At 42.6% G+C, this 24562-nt stretch overlaps 1 protein-coding gene across 1 annotated transcript in view; it reads left to right on the forward strand.

Moving 5' to 3' along the window:
- C5H8orf34 (chromosome 5 C8orf34 homolog) overlaps positions 1-24562 on the forward strand; it is a 363446-nt gene that overhangs the window by 145160 nt on the left and 193724 nt on the right. Inside the window, exon 7 of the mRNA XM_040354371.1 lies at positions 15175-15341. Within this exon, the coding sequence (XP_040210305.1) occupies positions 15175-15341 (167 nt within the window). The remainder of the gene's footprint in view (positions 1-15174; positions 15342-24562) is intronic.

Below are 24562 nucleotides of genomic sequence, written 5' to 3' on the forward strand. Positions count from 1 at the left end.
ACATTTCACACCCAGAAGTGATTTATCACGGTTGAGGTGAATTGGTTGTTAAAGCGGGAGTTCACCCGAAAATTTTTTTTTAACACTAGATTGAGGCTCATTTTGTCAAGGGGAATCGGGTGTTTTTTTTTAAATCGAAGCAGTACTTACCGTTTTAGAGATAGATCTTCTCCGCCGCGTCCGGGTATGGTCTTCGGGACTGGGCGTTCCTATTTGATTGACAGGCTTCCGACGGTTGCATACATCGCGTCACGAATAGCTGAAAGAAGACGAACGTCGGTGCGGCTCTATACGGCGCCTGTGCACCGACGTTCGGCTACTTTCGGAAAATCGTGACACGATGTATGCAAACGTCGGAAGCCTGTCAATCAAATAGGAACGCCCAGTCCTGCAGCCCATACCCGGAAGCGGCGAAGAAGATCTATCTCTAAAACGGTAAGTACTGCTTCGATTTAAAAAAAAAAACACCCGATTCCCCTTGACAAAATGAGCCTTAATCTAATGTTAAAAATTAAGTTTTTGGGTGAACCTCCACTTTAAGGATATGAGGGACACATAGAGCAGCATTAAAATTCTGATGAAATAAACACCCTTATAATTTTAAGGTTAGTGGTCATTGCAACTGTAAAGGAGAGTGGAAAATGCTGTCATGTCTGCCCTAGATCTATTGGGCCTCATGGGCACAGATGTTTAGAGGCTGCAAAGTTCTCTAACATAAAATCCCTGACACAGTATGTCCCTAAATGTGCCCCTTTTACATTTGAGAAAATACACTGTACATACACGCACGTGTAAAAACAATGCACGAGCCAACAGCATTTACACTAGTGGAGCTGCATACCGCCATTCAATTGTATGGACAGCTATATGCACCACCTACAGCTCCCTGTGCATGGGAACAAACTGGAGATTTGACATTGGAGAACGTTACAGCCTCTAGTCATCCATATACATGAGGTCTTATTTTCATAATTTCATAACTGATTGAATTAGAGCTGTGTTTCATGCCTGGGCATGGAAAAAAGATGGTGCCCATGCTACTTGATCAATACAAAACCAGAATGTGCTAAATAAGTTTGCATGACACCTTATTTATATGAATGGTACCATAGATCTATGCAAACCAAGAAACAAAAAAATGATTGCATTTTACCAAATTAGCTAAAAGCCTTCCAAAATGTCCTGCATTCCCCTCAGCTGGTGAAATTAACCTCAAGTGTTCAAAAGTTCTATAAAATAAATAAATAAAAAAAGGTGAATTGTAAATGCAAATTGTATGTCCCAAAGTTTAGACTGGGAATTAAAGGTTGTGCCCTATATAGATTGTCAGATTGGCATTGATTGCATGAACCATGGCTTCCACAAAAAGTCTGCAAATATAACTTTCACCTGGAGTTTTCCCTTTTAGAGAAGATTTTTTAGTATTACATCCGTGTTTTCTGAAACAAGGCAACCGTTGTAATTTGGCTTTAATGGGAAAGACCTGTTGACACTTTAAAATTATATTCTAACAACCCAGCTAATACGAATCAATGGCAGACTAAGCAGAAAACAAACATCAAGTTACTGGAGATAATGAAATATTCATAAAGTAATGCTTGAAAATAATTTGAAGGAATAGAAAATTATATAGGCTGTGATGTTTACTGTGTTCATAGCCTTGAGTCCACAACAAACAGCATTAAATATTCCTATATAGGGAGTGTATATTATTGCAAAGACACGGTAGAAGGTGTCGTTAATACAGTAAACCTGCATTTTATCGTGCTTTAAAATGTAGTTTCAGTAATTTTTTTCTTATTTTCCTATTTTTGGGATATAGTGGAGAAAAGTTGGACCTCTGTCCATATGGGAAAGAGTTAGTACATTGTTTATATTTTATTGCTGACTTTGTCCCCAGTTGCGTTTCCCCCTCACTTCCTGTCCCAGTGATTGTATCTCACCATAATGCATAGTGAGTCATCAGGACAGGTCATGAGAGGAAACCCTTCCATTAAGAACATTTTTGTTGCTGTCTGTTGGGGTTATTTCAATTACTACTTGTCTCTGAGAAGGTGGCACTCAATTTAGGAATAGAAACCTTGCAAAGTTTCCAACCTTTTAGCCTGAAAAAAAGTTTTGACTGTGGTTGTGCGTTAATTAAAGGCGTATGTATTCCCCAAAAATTATTTTCACTACTTATGCCTTGAGTTTACATCTCTTACTGTATTAAATGCATATATTGTGAACTGGAAAGCACAAATTTACTTTTAGTTATAAGGCTTCAGCTGGCTATACGTGGCTTAAAATTTACCGAAATTGGAGTTGCCGATGCCAACACTACCCAGCTAGATAAACTGATTGAGAAAACAAAGGAGGTAGGTTGAAAAAGTCTGCCGAACACTGGCTGCAGCCAATCAACTTCAGTCACTGTTTGGGTATGCTGACAGTTGCAAGTGCTGGTTGTCAGAATACAGTAGCTGGCAGTGGGAGATTTGACCATTCATATTGTTTTACTTGTGTTTTTCTGGAATGTGCTTAATTTAAAATGCTTTCAAGCATCATTGCATGGTCATTCCAAAAGTATTGACAGTGGAGAGTTAAGGCACAATAGGTTCATATATTTAATTATGTTTCTGGTGTCCAAATCTATACATCTGATTTTCCAGCTTTGCCCACTTGCTCTACCCATATCCAGGGAGTTCCACTCTCCCTGTTGGATTTTTAGTTTATTTTGCATCCAGTGAGAGAGGTGGGAACACCAAGGAAGTCAAACTGGAAGGGAGAGCCAGGAACTATGGCAAGGATATCCTGCTGGAGCTTTCAAGTAGATGTAGAAATCCAGTAGATGATTCAGATTGCTCACTTTCATCTATAGAAAGCAAAAGGGGTTTGGGACTTTAAATGAGGTGCATGTTAACATCAATCAATCCCTAAATCAGAAATAAGAACGTTTTTTGGGGGGTTTTGAGTGAGGCACAAGACACGTGGTAGGAGAAATTGTAAAATTGGCATATAAACAAAAGCATACCTCATACACTTTTAACTACCGGTATATGCAAGGCGATGGTATACAAAAAAGAATAAGTCATATACTGTATATACACACACATGCACGCATCTGAAATCGTAGTATTATTTAGTATAAAAAGCCAAATGCTTATTGAGTAATGGATACTAATGGGTTATAAGATACAAATGAATTACAGTTGAGGTAAAGCTATGTTTTGGGAACATGATGACATTGATAGGCTCTATGAGTTTCGTGGCCAGTTGCCACTCATCAGGAGAAAACGCATAGCATATCTAAAAAAAAATGAATGTACCAAATAGGATCTAATGTTTTGGCAGATAGTAAGAAACAAGGTAGGGGCAAGGGGAAACAAGATGTGTATCTCCCTGGAATACTTATGTATAAATTGTTCTAAATAATTTGCTTGGAGTTATGTTAACCATTATTGTTTCTCAACTCATACAGTATTTTCCTTTTTTTTGCTGAATTTTGTGAAAACCACATTTGTAGTCATAGCATTTATATTTATGGGTCCTTTTGGCCATGCTCCTCTTTTCACATTTTACTGCGTGCTGTGCAATACCTACTGATGTAAGTGCACTGTAGGGCCGAAACAACTAATCAATTAATCGACAACTAATCTATTATGAAATTAATCGATTACAATTTTCATAATCGATTAATCTGCCATCAACATAATGGGGTTAAAAAGAAAAAAATAAATAGCCCTTTATATAGTACAAAAAAGCAAATCGCTACTGTAAATATTACTTTCACTGTCCCACAGTAAAAAAAAATGAACCCCTTACAGTAGCGATTATTTGCTCTTTTTGTACTTATTTTAGTTTTTTTAACCCCATTATGTTACTAAACATCTTAGGCCGGGGTCACACCTCAGTTTTTTGGTACACTACAGTTCATTTACATGTTTTCCTATGGGACACGTTCACATCCATGATTTTTTTTCAGCTGCTGCGTATTTGGAAAGGGCAAGGACTTTTTAACGCAAAACGGTTCCATTTTGTTTGTTTTTTGGTTCAATATACTTCCATGGAGAAGCTGCACAAAAGCATGTAATGTGTTTTTGCGGAAATTTGTGTTTTGTAATCTGCCCAACAACAAATTGGCCCAAATTTTTTTAAAAATGCTATTTTCTTTTTTTTTAAGACTATTATCCGATTAATCGAAACAATAATCGGCCAACTAATCGATTATGAAAATAATCGTTAGTTGCAGCCCTAGTGCACTGTAAACAACAAGTGCACTGTAAGCAACAATTGTCTACTGAACTTGTCCTAACTTCACAAGGCAAATAGTCTAGCAACCTCGCAAGAGAGGCAATGCATGCAAGGACATCTGAGGACTAATACTAAAATCAGAGAAAGATGTAGAGGGATTAAATGATACATTTAATTTAAATTCTATACTAACCTAAACGCTTGGTATGCTGTTTGTTGTTAACTTTGAATTCACTGTCTGTATATTTGTTCCAGATCAGGGACTAAGAAAGTCACAAAAAGGGGTGCAGAAACGGCAGCCCCAGTTTTTCACAATTGAACTTCATTACTTAGCCTGATCTGGGTCAGATCTCCACTTTCTCAGTGTCCACTCATCTCTGTGGGGGATATTTACTAAACCTAGTGCACTTAGAATCTGTTGCAGCTGAGCATGGTAGCCAATCAATTTCCAACTTCAACTTGTTTAATTAAGCGTTGACAATAAAACCTGAAAGCCAATTGGTTTCAATACAGAGGCGCACAAGATTTTGCACTCCAGTTTTAGTAAATAACCCCCCTGAGTGTTGTTCTTAGACCTGACATGGACTAAATATGCAGCCCAGTTATATTGACTTCACATGCTGCATGCTTGTTCCAGGTTGGTGGTTGGTAACTTAGGCCACTTTCACACTGGGGCGGGAGCCGCAGTGGCGGTATAGCGCCGCTAAAAATATACTATACCGCCGGATTTGCAGCGGGATTCGGCCGCTAGCGGTGCGGTATTAACCCCCGCTAGCGGGCGATAAAGGGTTAATACCGCCCGCAATGCGCCTCTGCAGGCCTCTGCGGTTTCCCATTGTTTTAAATGGGAAGGAGCGGTGAAGGAGTGGTATACATACCGCTCCTCTCACCGCTCCAAAGATGCTGCTGACAGGAGATTTTTTTCTCTCCTGCCAGCGCATCTGGCTTTCACATTAAGGTTGCTGGGCAGGAGTTTTTCAGGTGGTATAGCACCGCTATTTTTAGCGCTGTACCACCTGAAAAACTCCTCAGTGTGAAAGGGGTCTTAGGGTATTGAAAGTAATTATCATTTTCAGAAGGCAGTCAGCAGATTATACACAGAAGAACCCCTCCTTCGCAGTAGATTCCAAAAAAAAATAAAAAATCTCTTCTACCCAGAGAAGAAGGAACAACTATTTTATTCTATAAACATTAAAAAAGAATGCACAAGAAAAAAGGAAGAGTCATATTATCTTGTACAGAGTCTTTAGAGAGAATAAATAATGCTTCACATCATTCTGATAGTACAGGGCGAAGCCTTTTAGCACCAGCATTTATAGCAAAATGTTCACACTAGTCATACTCCTCATTGTACGTCTTCTCACACCATCAACACTTCCTATGCAAAGGGGACAAGTTCACAAATGTATGTCAGCAAAAAAGGAATGTCAGAAAACGGCTGGCTAAAAATATACCTGCATTTTTTTTTTTTTAAAGAAAGTTAAAAAAATGTAAATATAAATTTTCACCAACTGCTTTATTAGTACACTACCTACAAACACTGAAAATAAGCAGCAGGGATTACCATTTACAGTGTATTCTACAGAACATCAATCGCCTCAATGTTTTCAATTTCATTTTTCCAATATATTTTTTCTAAAAAAAACTTGGTCTTTAAATAGTGTTACTTTTACATTATGCATTGTGTGTGTGTGTGTGTGTGTGTATGTGTATATATATATATATATATATATATATATATATATATATATATATATATATATATATACAGTATTTACTCTGTGTGTGTGTGTGTTTTATATTTATATATATACTGGGCCAGATTCAGAAAGGAGATACGACGGCGTATCTCCGGATACGCCGTCGTATCTCTGAGTGTGGGTGGTCGTAACTATGCGACTGATTCAGAGAATCAGTTACGCATAGATTTCCCTAAGATCCGTAAGTGTCTTACACCGTCGTATCTTAGGCTGCATATTTACGCTGGCCGCTAGGTAGCGCTTCCGTATAGTTACGCGATGAATATGCTAATTAGGTAGATACGCAGATTCAGAAACGTATGTCCGCCCGGGCATTTTTTTACGTCAGGCTTTTTTCGGCGTAAAGTTACCCCTGCTATATAAGGCGTAGCCAGTGTTAAGTATGGACGTCGTTCCCGCGTCGAGTTTTGAAAATGTTACGTCGTTTGCGAAAGTCGTTTGCGTAAGTCGTGCGAATAGGTCTGTACGTAGGTTACGTTCACGTCTAAAGCAATGACGACTTGCGGCGTAACTTCGAGCATGCGCACTGGGATTTGTTAACGAACGGCTCATGCACCGTTCATCAAATATGTGGGGTCACAGTAAATTTACATAAAACACGCCCACATCATCCCCATTTGAATTAGGCAGGCTTACGCCGACACACATACGTTACGCCGCCGTAACTAAAGGCGCAAGTTCTTTCTGCATACGGAACTTGCGCCCTAAGTTACGGCGGCGTACCGTATCTGAGATACGTTACAGCGCGCCGACAGATACTGCAATGTATCTGAATCCGGCCCAGTGTGTTCTTACTATATAGCTAAATCAGGGTGGGACACTTCTGCGGTGTAGCCAATATCTGTTTCATAAGATTACATCCAATGTGGATCTCCTCCGTTTTCCACCATGCATGTATCAAAAAATTGGAGATGCAATCTCAGTCTTTGTAATATTTCCTTTTACTTCAAATGTTCATGCATATAACAAGCAAAAAACTAATGTACAGATTAACCTGTAAACATGTTCTTCATCAAGCTGCATGTTTAACACTGTTTGGCCCCTTTCACACGGGCTTTCCGATCAGGTCCACCTGTCAGTTTTTCAGGCGGACGAGATTGGACGATCCATTCACCCCTATGGGGCAGTAGATGACAGCAGTGACATGTCTGCTGACACACGCTGCTATCTGATCCGATCCTGTCCATAAAAAAAACTGATGGATGGGAACCCTATTTTCCATCTGTCTAGCATATCGGATGGGAACGGATGAAAACGGACAGGCTGTCCGTTTTCATCCGATCTTCCCATAGAGGAGAGCGGGGCTCTGACAGGTCCGTCTCTGCACAGTGAGCAGAGACGGATCTATCATCCACCTGCTCAGCGGGGTGGATCCGCTGAGCAAAGCAGAGTCCACCGGGCGGATCACCCGCGTGAAAAAGTCCTCTCGTAGGCCCCTTTCACACTGGGGCGTTATTCAAGCGTTTTTCTATCGTTTTTTCAGTGTTTTTCAAGCGTTATTTGAGCGTTATTCGAGCGAAGCCTTATCTGCAATCCCAATGTGCTGGTAAAGCACCACTAAGACCCTAAAGTTTTTGGCTGCATTCACACCTAAGCGACAGCCGCGTTCGCGTGTAGCGGCAGATTTGCCGCGAGTACAAATGTTTCAATTTTTTTTTTCCTAAAAGTATTCCCATTGCTGTCTATGGGAAAACGCGCCTGTCGCGTGAAAAAAAGGGTCCGGGACTTTTTTTCAGGCGACAGGCATTGCGCGTCTATGAGATGTGAACCATCTCCATAGACAGCAATGGGAATTCTCCCCTCTAGCGGCAGAAGCGTCCCGCGTCGGGCGTTTTGTCGCTTAGGTGTGAATGCAGCCTTAGGGCGTTTTTACAGTGCCTTAGTGTGAAAGGGTAAGGCGTTTTTACAGCGCTTTCAATTCATTTCAATGGAGAGGGGCGTTTTTAGAGCATTTTTTTCAGAGCCCAAAAGCTGCTCCAAAGATGCTGCTTGCAGGACTTTTCTTAACGCCCCGCCAGTGCAATGCCTCAGTGTGAAAGGCTAAGGCGTTTTTACAGCGCTTTTAATTCATTTCAATGAAGAGGGGCATTTTTGAAGCGTTTTTTTCAGCGCCCAAAAGCTGCTCCAAAGATGCTGCTTGCAGGACTCGGTGTGAAAGGGTCCATTGAGATGCATGGAGAGCGTTTTATGAGCGTTTTATAAAGCGGTATTTTTAAGGCTAAAATGCTGTAAAAACGCTTCAGTGTGAAAGGGGTCTTAGTCCAATTTTCCCCCCCTTCTCTCACACACACACACACACAGCAAAACCTACACAGGTGTATCCCTACAATCAATCCCCAAATTAACCCACTAATTACCCCACACAAATACGTATTTAGATGGCAAGCACACTACCCACATATTGGTACATTATAGCTACTTTTAAGCACAATTTTTTTTTTTAGGAATGTAGCAAAATTAGCACATAACACTACCATGTAACAAAAATAGCAAAATAAAAAATAAACAACTAAACCTACAAAGGATCAGAGGGGCTAGTCCCTACACTCTTATAAGTGTCTATATATCACAAAAGTACACCACTGAATTGGAGCTGCGACTTAATTCTTCTATAACAGTGTAAATTTGCTGTCCTCAAAATAGCTCCACACACAATGTCTAAACCGCTGGCAACAAAAGTGAGTATACCCCTAAGTGAAAATGTCCAAAGTGGGCTCAATTGGCCATTTTCCCTCCCCGGTGTCATGTGACTCTCAAAGGTAGGAGTGGGGGGAGCAGGTGTGTTAAATTTGGGGTTATCGCTCTCACTCTCTTACTAGTCACTGGAAGTTCAATATGGCACCTCATGGCAAAGGACTCTCTGAGGATCTGAAAAAAAAAGAATTGTTTCTCTACATAAAGATGGCATAGGCTATAAGAAGACCCTAAAAATGAGCTTCAGCACGGTGGCCAAGACCATAAATTGTGGTTTAACAGGACAGGTTCTACTCAGAACAGGCCTCGCCGTGGTCGACCAGTTGGGAAGTTGTGTGTGCATGCTCAGCGTCATATCCAGAGGTTGTCTTTGGGAAATAAACGTATGAGTGCTGCCAGCATTCATGCAGAGGTTGAAGGGCTGGGGGTCAGCCTGTCAGTGCTCAGACCATGCACTGCACACTGCATCAAATTAGTCTGAATTGTCCCAGAAAGAAGTCCCTTCTAAAGATATTTCACAAAAAAGCCCACAAACAGTTTGCTGAAGACAAGCAGATTAAGGACATGGATTACTGGAACCATGTACTGTTGTCTGATGAGACCAAGATAAACTTATTTGGTTCAGATGGTGTCAAGTATGTGTGGCGGCAACCAGGTGAGGAGTACAAAGACAAGCGTGTCTTGCCTACAGTCAAGCATGGTGGTAGGAGTGTCATGGTCTGGGACTGCGTGAGTGCTGCCGGCACTGGGGAGCTACAGTTCATTGAGGGAACCATGAATTCCAACATGTATTGTGACATACTGAATCAGAGCATGATCCCCTCCCTTCGGAGACTGGGCTGCAGACTTGGCGCAGGGCAGTAATCCAACATAACGACCCCAAACACATCTCCAAGACGACCACTGCCTTGCTAAAGAAGCTGAGGGTAAAGGTGATGGACTGACCAAGCATGTCTCCAGTCCTAAACCCTATTGAGCATCTGTAGGGTATTCTCAAATGGAAGGTGGAGGAGCGCAAGGTCTCTAACATCCACCAGCTCTGTGATCTTGTCCTAGAGAAGTGGAAGAGGACTCCAGTGGCAACCTGTGAAGCTCTGGTGAACTCCATGCCCAAGAGGGTTAAGGCAGTGGGCCCAAGGGCCCAATTTGGACATTTTTACTAAGGGGTGTACTCACTTTAGTTGCCAGTGGTTTAGACATTAATGTGTTAATGTTGAGTTATTTTGAGGGGACAGCAAATTTACACTGTTATACAAGCTGTACACTCACTACTTTACATTGTAGCAAAGTGTAATTTCTTCAGTGTTGTCACATGAAAAGCTATAATAAAATATTTACAAAAATGTGAGGGGTGTACTCACTTTTGTGAGATACTGTATATTACTCCTCAACAAACCCGGTTTATTTCCCTGTTTATTGTTTTTGGTAAGAGACATAAATACCGGTACGTGTCTATAACTTTGGCTACTAGGCTGTTCTACTTTGTATGCAAGAATTGTGCAGATGCAGAGCAGACATAGATTTGAATAGTACAATACACATGAGATGTACAGGGTTCTGAAATGTAAACAGAACATTGGCAGAATTTAAATTAAAGAAGACAACCACAGGACGGGATAAAAATACCATGTAAGCTTGCATTAGACTTATTTTTACTGCATCCGCTTAAAGTATTTGCATGAATGATTTTTTTTTTACAGGGTGTGAATGCAAAGTTGTAGTGAAAGCTTTATTTATCTGCATTGTTGGGGAGAACGTCATTGTATGCAATGACTGTTATGCCCACAACAAAGAAGGGGGCTGTAAGCATGAGTCTTCTATTTTTTTATTTTATTTCAGTTTGTAGGGTCATACAGGAATAAACAATTCAGTTAGGATGCTTACGAACAACAGATGAAAAGCAAAAAGATATCTCTTATTCAACATATGCAAATGTCAAATGGCACAAAATAGTTTCCTGTAAAAAATAGGTAAACCTATACATCATCAACTAAATAAGAATGCTATCTTGCCATCTTGCTACACCCGAGGAACAGGGATCACCTTGTTCCTCACCCCCCCCTCACTTCCACAACGACACCATCCACAAGCAGCACTTACCTGTTAACCCCCACCACCCTCGAGCCACCGACAGCACCAGAACACATCACTATTTTTTGTGTCCATACACCGCCACCTGCAGTGCCTATACCAAAGGACTGTCGGCCGCATAACGTTGTGAAAAGTAGGCACCCCGACCATCAACTCCAACAGGTAAGAAACCCCACGCCTCAACAGCCATAGTAAGTTGATCCAGGGTTTAGCCCGATCGCCCTTGAGGGATCAGGAAGGAATTTTTTTCCCCGCCGCAGCTGATTGGCATTGATTTTTTTTTCGCCTTCCTCTGGAGCAACTGGGGGGTTAATTTGGGGATCCACTCATCGCCACTCATCAGCGTCACCAAAATTTTCCACCATCGTTTATCAACAGCGCGACCACCACTTACCATCTTCGGCACATCGGCTATCATGGTTTAACTTGCAATACTCTGCTAAAACCATTTGGGGTCTAAGGACAACCGCCTCAACATTACCAGATGTCACCAAAAAACTACTACGGAAAGAGCAACTGCTAAGAACCGATCGACGATCGTTAATCAAAAATAATACGCCAAAACTTCAGCTAAAACACATATCATGCACCTTGATCAACACAAGATCCGCAGTAAAGCACCGACAGGAAATCCACGATTTCATCATTCAACACAACATTAACTGCCTCTTCATCACAGAAAGCTGGCTAACATTGGATTGTAACACCATTCTGGGAGAACTGGTGCCAGAAAATTATGGTATTTTACCCAAAAACAGAGTGGGGCAAAGAGGAGGAGGCCTAACCGTGATCTACAAGGCTCACCTCTCGCTCACCAAACCAGATCCACAGAGCTCACTACCATTCATGGAAACCCTCACTCTGCAACTTCAAACAAATCCCCAGGACACCGTTCACATACTACTCTGCTATAGACCACCTGGACCAAAAACACACCTCCTCACATCTTTGACAGAATTTATCTCTACATATACCTTAAACATCAAACATCTCCTGCTACTTGGGGACTTCAACCTCTGGGCCAACTCCTCACAGGACCCCGCCGCCGACGACTGCATTGACCACTTGGAAGGCTGAGGTCTGCAGCAACTAGTATGCGGACCCACATACGTTTCAGGCCACACGCTCGATCTTATCTTCAAACAAGATTTGGATATTAACATACTGGGAAATGAGCCCCTACCATGGACAGATCACCATGCAATCAAATTCAAAATCACTATAAACGCCCCCTTAAAAAAATAAAAAAATAAAACGTTAACAACACACTGGACAAGATCCCAGAAGATGCTCCACTCGGAACTCTTCAAAACTACATTATCGTACAAAATAAAAATAATACAACAACGTCAAACAGCAGCGGAAACACTCAACTCCATCAACAAAGCTCTACTACAGTCAGCAGACATAGTAGCTCCGAAATGCAGAACGCTCATCCGGAAAAACAACGCCGGTTGGTTCAACGACAATCTCACGTCGTTGAAGCAAGAACGCAGAAGAGCGGACACAGCCTGGAGAAGAAGCTCAACGGAGAAAACCACATAATTTACAAACTAATTACTAAGAAATATCACAAAGAAATCTTTAAAGCAAAAAAAGATAAATTTTTCTAATATCCTCGCAAAAGCCCGTAACCGCCCCCGCAAACTCTTTTGCAACGAATTATCGAAATATTTCATTAACAAATTTGGATAAATCTGTGAAATTATTCAGCAAAAGTAAATCTCTACCAACTCCCCTTTAAATCAAAAAGCCAATATTTACACAAATATGCCGCAATCAATGACATTTACACTAAAATCAATCTCCATCGACACCACCAAAAATATAATCGGAACCCTGCGAGACAGCACATCACCTAATGATATCATTCCCACTAAACTGTTGAAAGAATGTGCCGATATTTTGGCACCGGCTATCACGCACCTCATAAACCAATCATTCAAGGAATGCATGGTGCCGACCCCCCCCCCCCCCCCCTGAAGCAAGGCATAATTAAACCCATTCTAAAAAAAGCACCCTTGACCCCAAAGACCCAAACCATCGTCGACCCATAACAGGCCTAAACATTTTCTCCAAGGTCATGGAGAAAGCAGTAGTGCAACAGCTACAACTTCATTTAGACACCCACAAACTACTGGATCCACTTCAATCAGGTTTCCATCCTGGTCACGGGACAGAAACGGCACTTCTCAAAATATGGGATGATGCTCTCGAAGCAGCAGATGAAGGAGAATCTTGTCTTCTGATACTCTTGGACCTGAGTGCAGCGTTTGATACAGTAGACCACAAATTGCTGCTGACCCGCCTAGCTGAAGTAGCTAGAGTGGCAGACTCTAATCTACCCTGGTTCTCCTCCTTTTTGGAAAACCGATCACAGATGGTGAAACTAGGTCCTTTCACTTCTGAAAAACGCACGGTGTCATGCGGAGTCCCTCAGGGGTCTCCCTTATCGCCCGTACTATTTAATATCTATCTCCGCCCTCTCCTCGAAATCATCAGTAACCAGAATTTACTCTACCATTCCTTTGCATCTGATTTTTGGCAAAAGGGCGTGTGCTAGGATCTTTTGCTAGGCGTGTGCTATTTGATCTCCTGCAGATTTTGTATGTTTGCCCACTTACAAATAAGTGGAGGGTCTATAATTTTTATCATAGGTGTATTTTAAATCATAGAGACAAAATATCAACCACAAATCCCCAAAAAATACATGATACAAATGTTATAAATTGAGTTGCAGTTCAGTGAGTAAAATAAGTATTTGATCCCCAAGCAAAACACGACTTGGTAATTGTTTGATAAACCCTTGTTGGCAAGTACAGAGGTAAGATGTTTCCTGTAGTTTATTACCAGGTTTGCACACATCTCAGGAGGGATTTTGGTCCACTCTTCTTTTAAGCCCCATACACACTATCAGTTTTCCTGCTGGTTTTCTCTTCAGGTTTACCAAAACCATGTAGTACAAGGACCTGCCTGATTGCATTCACATTGAAACGCTTAAGGTTTGACCTCATATTAGATGGTTTTGGTAAACCTGAAGAGAAAACCATCAGGAAAACTGATAGTGTGTATGGGGCTTTACAGATCTTCTCTAAATCTTTAAGGTTTATTGGCTTGGCAACTCAAAGTTTTAGCTCCTTCCATAACTTTTCTATAGGATTAAGTCTGGAGACTGGCTAGGCCACTCCATGACCTTAATGTGCTGCTTCTTGAGCCACTCCCTTGTTTCCTTGGCGGTAAATTTTAGGTCATTGTCGTCCTGAAAGACCCATCCATGACCCATCTTCAGAGTTCTGGCTGAGGGAAGAAAGTTCTCATCCAAGATTTTACAATACATGGCCCCGTTCATTGGCCGCTCAATTCGTCAAAGTGAGTCTGTACCTTTAGCAGAGAAACAGCCCCAAAGCTTAATGTTTACACCTCCGTGCTTGACTGTAGGGATGGTGTTCTTGGGGTCATAGTCAGCATTTTTCATCCTTCAAACACAGTCCCCCTCCTCAAGAGGGCGCATGTATAGTCATGCCAATGGACATTTAAATGATTCAGAGAAGGATTGGGAGAAAGTGCTGTAGTCAGATGAGACCAAAACTGAGCTCTTTGGCATTAGCTTGACTCGCCGTGTTTGGGTCATGATTTTGGCATGTAGAAAAAACAAAGTTTTTCTAACTTTATCATTAAAACGATGTTGCCCACACACCATCGTTTAAAAAAAAATGCTCTAGTAAAGCGCGGTGACGTACAACACGTACGACGGCACTATAAAGGGGAAGTTCCATGCGGATGACGCCACCCTTGGGGCTACTTTTGCTGATTCCGTGTTAGTAAAAGACGATTCGCAATTTTCTGTCTGTTACAGCGTGATGAATGTGCTAACTCCATTATGAACGGTAGTTTTACCAGAACGAGCGCTCCCGAAATGAAGATAATTTGTTCCGCATTGTCATCTATGGCATGCAATGTCGCATGTGACCAGAGGTGGGGGGGGGGCGCTGGAGAGCCTCGTAAATACTCGTAAAGGCTTGGGGACAGCTCAGCTGAACTTGGAAAACCTTGGAAAGGCTCGAGAACAGCTTATTTCCAGGTTTTTCAGAGTTTTTCCAAATGGCTGCGATCGGCTCGGCTCTGGCGCCCCCACACCTCTGGCCAAATGCGATATTGCACGCCCCATTAGCTTGAATTATGCTAGTTTTGCAAAACAACACTCGCAAACCAGAGTCAGAATAAAAAAAAAAAAGTTGCTCGTTATTCAAAATGCTCATTAACCGCGTTACCTGTAAACCAAGATTCTACTGTATATGTATTTCACATGAACCCACGGTTCCCCTTTAAAAAGTTTTCTTCTATGAGCAATAACTTAAAAAATAAACAAGCCATGTTGAATGTTTTTTTATCTTTCTAGCTTAAAGATGGAACCAAAAAACAAAGGACTGAAACAACAGCAGCAGCAGCATAAGAAACTCCTGGCAGCCATGTTGTCCCAAGACTCCTTTGACTCTATACACAGCACCCCAGCGTCTGTCACAGAGGAAGATATTGATAATGAGGATGATGCAATGGAACTGCTAGGTAATTTATAAGGTCACTTATTTATTTATGGTGTACCTAGATAGAGAAGGGATTAATTGTCATGTTAAGCACATGAAGTCCACATAGGGTCAGGGGATGTAGTCTAATCCCTTCTCTGATTTTTCTGAGTATTTATTTCCCTTTGTTGTCAGCTGTGTGCTACAAGTTGAATTCTAAATGCTGTAACCTGGCTTCGTGTTTCCACACTGCTTATCGCTATAGTTTCTTTAATGCAAGTGTTCAAATCTGTTTTTCATCTGTAATGAAATGATTATTATAGCTAGCAGTGTAGAGGTCATTTTGTTTTGTAAGGGCGAGAAGGTTGCTATATAAAGCCTGGAACTAATGGGAAATCTGGACTGACTTTCATTCTCTGACCTGCAGTGCATAAATTAGCAACACCTACACCTTTCCTAGCTGTGGTTTTCTTAAACGGTCCTAATTCATTACAGGAGAGTTAGAGAAAAAAACTATTTACTGTATATAAAGGAGTGCTCCAGATTTTTTGCAAATGTCACTTTGGCACACACAGAGAAGCCCAAGCAAGTCTATGTTATGCTGCCTGCCAACACAAGTCCTGGATGCCAGTTCAAGTGTAGGGGATTGACTCAGTGGCTGCTAGTTCTATGAGCTAGATGTAGCCCTGCATGTGAACAACAAATGGAGAAAAAACAAAACAACATCTTCTAAGTGTAGTATTAAGGCTAGATGTTTATTTCTAAAAATGATTATTATTATTATACACAATTTATATAGCGCCAACAGTTTACGTGGCAGTTTACAATGTATAGGGAGACCACAGAATTACAGTACAGTTCAGCAGCGGTGGAGGAGTCCGCTCCTCATGCTTCCTCTGCTCGTGCGCACTGGAACAGTGAAAACCAGAAGTGACATAACTGTCAATCAAACACCTGGCCATAGTAAATAATACTACAGCATTGGGCGGATGCTGATCGGCGCGATGGAATGCACCTCAGGGCCGGTTTAAAGCCTGCAAATTAAGTTCCTCATCTGCAATCTCGTGATTCCATAGACGTGGCGTTTTCCACAGAGCGCTGCGTCCGGCACCTGGCAAAAGAGCTCTTAAGGCCTTTTTTTTTCAATTTTTTTTTCCTTAAAGGGACAGTTTTAAACAAAAAAAATCTGTGACTGCCTGGGAGGGGGGGCGACGCCCCCTATGGATGGGTCGCCACTGGTACAGTTCAATACAAAGGGTACAGGAGGGCCCTGCTCGTAGAGCTTGCATTCTAAAGGGAGGGGGTGTGGTACAAAAGGTAATAGCTGCAGAGAATGATTTGATGGGGGTGGCCCGGGCACAGTTGTTAGGTGGGTATGGGATAGGCTTCCCTGAATAAATTTGTTTTCAGGAATCTCCTAAAGGTGGACAGGGTAGAGGCTAAAAATTGGCAACTCACAATTGTAGCACCCTCTTGAGTACATAGTTGGGTAGTGTAAATAGAGGCTTGTTAGAAGCCTGTGTGTGAGTCAGGTGGTTTACTTTAGGTCAGGCTGGAGGGCACTGCAGGTCAGAACCCCCTGGTTCTAGAAGCTTGAAGACACTTCTAGCAGCTAGTAAGAGGAGGCCATAAGGTGCTGATCAAAATATTTATGGGACTCTGTTCAATCCTCAGGCAGGAGGCCTGGCCGGATGGTTGAACCAGCCCTTAAATATTGAGGAGCCTGGCTAGAAGGAGAGTCAGATGGACTATGGATAGTTAAGGTGCTGCTGTGTAGCCTGGGAGGGGACCCCGGAGATGAATGGTTCTGCCTCCAGGCTGGAGTTTGGAGGTAGTAGGAAAGCTGACTGAGGAACCCAAAACTCAGTGGTTCCTTAGGTGGTTGCCCTACACAATGAAAAGGAATAATAACACTCTTCATGTATTAGTGTCCACTGTATGCACAGTTCTGCTGTGTTCTGCTGTGTCCCACACCTCTTGTGCTCGCATTGGCTGTGTAGATGGCTCCTGACACTTCCTGGTAGGCTTGGGTACTCTGGTTGAGCAGCAGTAGTAATTCAAAGTAGTTCAAAGTAGGCAGGTACTGGGCGTGTTGTATTAAAATGAATCGTGACCCCATGTAAATGAATGGCCGTACGAACGGCGCATGCGCGGGCATGCTCAGAATCACGTCGCATATACTCCCTAAGATACGACGGCTCAATGCGTACAACGTGAATGTAACCTACGCCCAGCCCCATTCACGTACGACTTACGTAAACGACGTAAAATACGACAGCGTTTCCTGCTTTATGAGGGGTAAACTTACGCCGGACGTACGCCTTACGTAAACGGCGTAGCTTACTGCGACGGGCGCAAGTACGTTCGTGAATCGGCGTATCTAGGTCATTTACATATTCAATGCTTAAATCAACTGAAGTGCCCCTAGCGGCCAGCGTAAATATGCACCCAAGATACAACGGCGTAGGAGACTTGCGTCGGTCGGATGGAGCCAGAATTCAGGCGTATCTGGTTTTAAGAATACGGCGCATAGATACGACGGCGCATCCTAGAACTTACGCGGCGTATAAAAAGATACGTCGGCGTAAGTCGTTCCTGAATCCGGGCCTATATTGTCAACAGTATTGGGACACCTGCCTTTACACGCACATGATTTTTAATGGCATCCCAGTCTTGGTCTGTAGGGTTCAATATTGAGTTGGCCCACCCTTTGCAGCTATGACAGCTTCAACTCCTTGGGAAGGCTGTCCACAAGGTTTAGGGGTGTGTCTATGGGAATGTTTGACCATTCTTTCAGTAGCCCATTTGTGCAAGGTCCATAAAGACATGAATGAGCGAGTTTGGGGTGGAGGAACTTGACTGGCCTGCACAGAGTCCTGACCTCAACCCGCTAGAACACCTTTTGAATGCATTAGATCGGAGACTGTGAGCCAGGCCTTCTCATTCAACATCAGTGCCTTACCTCACAGATGCGCTTCTGGAAGAATGGTAAAACATTCCCATAGATACATTCCTAAACCTTGTGTGCAGCCTTCCCAGAAGAGTTAAAGCTGTTATAGCTGCAAACGGTGGGCCAACTCAATATTGAACCCTATGGACTAAGACTGGAAAGCCATTAAAGTTAATGTGTGTGTAAAGACAGGTGTTCCAATACTTTTGACAATATAGTGTACCCAATCTCACCCATTAGCCACAGCTATTGTGGAAATGTGAGATTTGGGGAAGAGATACTCTTTCTCGATTCTCACAGAACACAGTATACCTTTGAAAATATGTGAATATATATTTTATTAGTAATAATTATAATAATATTCTGTAAGGTTTGATCAGTAGGAACCACTTTCTAATCTCCTTACTTATATTTTTTTAGGCATTTCTTTCAACAGCTACTAAAAAATAATAATTTGTTTTTTAATTTTAAGTTTGACTAAAGTCATGACAAAATTAACATTTAAATATTTGAGCCCTGCATTACGTTAGAACAGTTAGTACGGAATGTAGCCTAGCTTAAAACTGTGGCAATACTACCCTCATGTGGGCAAGAAGTATATTGCAATTTACCAAGCTTCGCTCTACTTAGTAGAGATATTTGGAGCGACCCTGTTATAAACTTAAACATGGTAGGTAAAAGCACAGAAAATGTTAGTATTTTTTTTCTTTCCGTATTTTTTTCTTTCAGTCACTTGCCATATGTCTTAGAACGGGCTAGAAATTTTGACTATTAGAAGAGAATCAATTCACTATCTCACTCCCTTCTACACATCACAACCCTCTCCTCTTCCAGGAGTGTCTAATAATGCTTTTCTGGCTCAGCATCTCCAGCCTTCTCTCCACCTCCCAACATAAGCTTCTATGTAACTGCTGGGAAGAATTAAGAGGGAATTCTATGGAATGACATTTGAGTGACCATTTTGAGATTCCTGGGACTCCCGATATCACATCTGAGATGGTGACACAAACAAATAGAAAAATTATATAAAAATAATTTGGGTACACTATTGCATAAACAGGTAATTGTTAAGCCTCATACACACGATCGGACTTCAAACAAACTTTTCCGTTGATTTTTGTTCAAAAAGCGTTGCCCGTGAACTTGGTATGCATACACACGGCAGGGCTTTTTCAGCCAACAAACACTAACGTAGTAACGTAATTGACATACTATGTGTTTTTTTCTGCTCATTAGTGCCACCCTTTGGGCAACTTCTGCTATTGCTGGTGGTTCTTTTGCATTGGTTTTGAGCATGCGTGTTTGTACTTTGGACTTAAGTCCGATGAACTTCTGTACACACGATCGGACTTTGCTCCATCAGACTTTTGTTGCCGAAAAGTTTGTCTGTTTGCAGAGAGAACATTTGTCCGATGAAAACCGAAAAAGTTTGTGCGATGGAGCGTACCAGGGTTGCCAACCGTCAGTAAATTTACAAACAGTTTGTAAAATCCGTAATTTTTGCATCTGTCCATAAATGTCCATTACAGACATACAGACTACACGTACATAATGGACATTTATAGACAGATGCAAAAATCACGGATTTTACAAACTGTTTGTAAATTTACTGAAAGTTGGCAACCCTGGAGCATACACATGGTCAGATTTTCTGAAAAAAAAAGGTAATTTTGAAGTTTGTTGTCAAAAAGTCAGATTGTGTGTATGGGCCTTGAAGGCCCATACGCAAACACAAAATCCCCCAGCAATAGCAGAAGTTGCCCAAAGGGTGGCACTAAAGAGCAGAAAACCCACGTAGTATGTCAATTACGTTACTACGTTCATGTTTGTTGGCTGAAAATGTCCTGCCGTGTGTTTGCATACCAAGTTCACGGCCAACTCCCTTCGAACAAAAATCCACGGAAAAGTCCGATGTAAGTCCAATCGTGTGTATGAGGCTTTAGTCGTAAGCCTTGTACACACGATCGGATTTTCCAAAACATAAAACTTTTGTCCGAAGGGCGTTGGCCATGAACTTGTATTGCATATAAACGGCAAAGAATTGTTGGCCGAAAAACACACAAATACGTACCTTTTCAGCTCTTTAGCCCCACCCTTCGGGCAACTTCTGCTAATGTTGTGTTATGGTTAGCATTGCTTCTGAGCATGCATGTTTGTACTTTTGGATTTTTTTTGACGGTCTTGTGTATACACGATCGGATAATCCAACATCACACATTTGTTGTCGGAAAATTTTAAAGTACGCTATCCCACATTTGTTGTCGGAAAATTCCGACAACAATTGTTTGATAGAGCATACAAACAGTCGGATTATCCGACAACATCCTGCCATCACATAAGTCCTGTCGGAAAATCCGATCATTTGTACGATGCTAAACAGTCACAGCACTGAAAACTGGAAATGGCCTGGAAAGAAAGAAGGGTAACATGCTGGTGTTGAGGTTGTTCAGTAAACACCCAGTTTTGTGACACACATAATGCTGAGCAAAACCACTGAACTTGTTTTAATGAGGCCCACCAGTTTAACACAGAACTTTGCATTAGTGGGTGTTTTAAGTAGGTGAAGCACTGGTCAAAGTTTTTTATGGCAATACTTCTCCTGTGGGTCACAGAAATTCATTTACTTATGCTCTCCTGTGACTCAGTATCAGCTGATTGCGGGCTATTGCCCACTATCAGCTGATATGGCAGAGCCACTCCAGATGCTTCAAGGTCCCCAACAGTATGGTTGGGATCCACCCAGTTGCTTGATTGACGGCTCGCTCCGCCTCTCAGTGTGCAGCTGAGAGCCTCAGCCAGCTGCGTCCACCGCCTATCCTGCCCAACGCTCCAGTGAGTTACTCACAATCACACCTTCTCCGAGCAGACCAAGAACTGAGCTTTGAGCAGTCATGTGATTGCTCACTTCTTGGGCTTAGAGCCGACATGGGACAGCTGCAGCCTCACCCTGCTGCAGCATATAGGTGACTATGTGTGTTTGTTTATTTTAGTGAACCCTAAACTTCTCCATTAAATGCCTGCTATGCATATATAAGATTTACTCAGTAGTTCTTTTCTTGGAGAGGGTTTACGTTACCTAGCTGAAAGCTAGCCAAATAATTTTTGCAGAGCTGACCAGAAATGACGTATTTTCAAGTGGTTGTTCACACTGTTACACCATTTGTACATACAGGTAAGCGTATAATAAGGTACCTTGAATATCTCCTAAACTTGCACAGTTTAGGAGATATTCAGTACATGTGCTGCTGCCGATGTCATCAGCGCGTGCGCACTGAAGAAACGGGCCACTGGTGCGGTTTCTTAAGGAGTTGTGCCGTGACCTGTGGCTCCCTCGCGCAAACGTGGGAGCTACGTCATCGTGGCTCTGGTCAATCACGGCGCCGGAGACACGTACCCGAAAATAACTTCGGTGGAAGATGTCTGCGCTATACTCGGAGGGCCAACGCTTATCCAGGGCTTCGTTCTAAGTGAAGTATTTCATAATGAGCTGGTATGCGATGCATATTAGCTCATTGTGCCTTTGTCTTGCAGGGTTTTGTTGTTTTCAAGGTTTACAACCTCTTTAACAAAGCGTTATGTCACCTCAAATACTGCAGGTCTGTTTCATTATCAACCGCTTGCCAACCATATTACTTGCATATGCGGCTCTCCTGCGCCAGATGATGTACTAGGTACATGACTCGGCACTTCCGGGTAGGGGGCGCACTGCCAGCCACCCTGCTGTGCTGTGATTATACACAGCAGATGCCAATTAGTGGGTGCTGGCCAATGGATGACCACTGGCACCAACCGATTGTCGGAAAGATGCACAGGACAGGGCTCTGTCTATGTAAACAAGGCAGAGCTCTGTCCTGTCAGCGGGGAAATCATGGATATTCTTTCCCCGCAGGGAATAAAATTCATTACTTTCATTAGTAAAAGCACCTCCCACAGTATACACCAAAATTCTGGCTAGGCACATATTTCACCCTTTGATCATCCTAGATGTTAAACCCCTTCCCAGCCAGTATCATTAGTACAGTGACAGTCCATATGTTTAGCACTGATCACTGTATTGGTGTCACTGGTTTCCAAAAAGTGTCAAAAGTGTCGCATCTGCTAATCGTGGGTGCAATGCTTTACTGGCTCCTAAAAAAAAAAAAGGAATTACAAAATGTGCTTTTATAATTTTTTTGTAAAGGTGAACTTATCCTTTCAATTATCAATGCCAAACTGCATACACACATCACTGTGCAACCCAATACACACAAGACTATGCACTGTAATACAGACTACATCATCTACCCACCACAAGCACCCATAACCAGTAATACTTTCAGTGATAATAAAGTGGTTCTAAAGGCAATTTTTTTTTTATCTTAACGCTTTCTATGCATTAAGATAAAACATCATCTGTGTGCAGCAGCCCCCCTCAGACCCCCTAATACTTTCCTGAGCTCCCTCTAGATCCAGCGATAATGCACAAGAGCCACGAAGTCCTGGACTCTCCCTCCTGATTGGATGTGACACAATAGTGGGCGCCATTGGCTCGCTGCTGTCAATTAAAGTCAATATGCCAATGAGAAGAGAGAGGCAGGGAGGGCCGCGCTGCGCCTCTGTGTCTGAATAGACACACAGAGCAGCGGCTCGGTTTGGGTGCCCCCATAGCAAGCTTTTTTCTGTGGTGGCATTCGACAGGAGAGAGAGGCCGGGAGTACCAGTGAGGGACTTGAAAAGAGGAGGATCTGGGCTGCTCCATGCAAAACCACTGCACAGAGCAGGTAAGTATAACATGTTTGTTATTTTTAAACAAAAAAATTAAAAATAAGACTTTCACTTTAAAGTCTTTTTTTTTTTGTCTAAAAAGAAAACATGTTATATTTACCTGCTCGGTGCAGTGATTTTTCACTAAGAAACCTAAATCTTCCTCTTCTCGGGTCCCTTGCCGACACTTCAGGCCCCTCCCTCCTGCTGAGTGCCCCCACAGCAAGCTGCTTGCTATAGGGGCACCCAAGACGAGCTGCTGCTCTGTTCAGACAGGGAGCCGTGGCTTAGCGCCCCACTTCCTTTCTTGCTGCTGTGTCTCAGCCAATGAGGAGGGAGAGTCCCGAACAGACGAGGCTCTTGTGCAACATTGCTGGATGGAGATGGGGCTCAGGTAAGTGATTGTAAAGTCTTGTTTAAAAAAAAAAAAACATATTATACTTACCTGCTCTGTGCAGTTGGTTTTGCACAGAGCAGCCCCCATCCTCCTCTTCTCAGGTCCCTCCTTGCTGCTCCTGGCCCCTCTCTCCTGTCGAGGGGCCCCCACAGCTTCCTATGGGGGTACCCGAGTCGAGTCACAGCTCCGTGTGTTCATTCAGACACAAAGCTCTAACCTGGCCCTACCATTCCTCCCCTGATTGGCGCACTGACTTTGATTGACAGCCATTGGAACCAATGGTGCCACTGCTGTTTCTCAGACAATCAGGAGGAGTGTCCCAGAGGACTTAGACATTTGTGAGCATAGCTGGAGAAAGATATGGGGCTCAGGTAAGTAATTAGGGGGTGCTGGGGAGGCTGCTACACAGTTTTTTTTATCTTAATGCATAGAATGAACTAAGATAAAAAAACCTTCTGCCTCTACAACTTCTTTAACTGCTTGCCGACCGCGCACCGCAGTTCTACGTCGGCAAGCTGGCTCTCCTGGGCGAGAGCACGTCATTCTACGTCGGCTCTTTCAGCTGCCACTAGGGGCGCGCGCCCCCCGCTCGCCCCCGACTCCCGTGCGTGTGCCTGGCGGGCGCGATCGCCGCCGGGCACACGCGATCGCTCGTTACAGAGCGGGGACCGGGAGCTGTGTGTGTAAACACACAGCTCTCGGTCCTGTCAGCGGGGGAAATGCTGATTTTCTGTTCATACAATGTATGAACAGAGGATCAGTGTTTCCCCTAGTGAGGCCACCCCCCCCCCCACAGTAAGAACACACAAGGGACATACTTAACCCCTTCCCCGCCCCCTAGTGTTAACCCCTTCACTGCCAGTGGCATTTTTATAGTAATCCAATGCATTTTTATAGCACTGATCGCTATAAAAATGCCAATGCTCCCAAAAATGTGCCAAATGTTTCCGAAGTGTCCGCCATAATGTCGCAATACCGAAAAAAAATCGCTGATCGCCGCCATTACTAGTAAAAAAAATATATTAATAAAAATGACATAAAAATACCCCCTATTTTGTAAACGCTATAACTTTTGCGCAAACCAATCAATAAACGCTTATTGCGATTTTTTTTTACGAAAAATAGGTAGAAGAATACGTATCGGCCTAAACTGAGGAAAAAATATGTTTTTTTA

This window comes from Rana temporaria, chromosome 5, assembly GCF_905171775.1.
Source record: "Rana temporaria chromosome 5, aRanTem1.1, whole genome shotgun sequence".
Taxonomy (NCBI): Eukaryota; Metazoa; Chordata; class Amphibia; order Anura; family Ranidae; genus Rana; species Rana temporaria.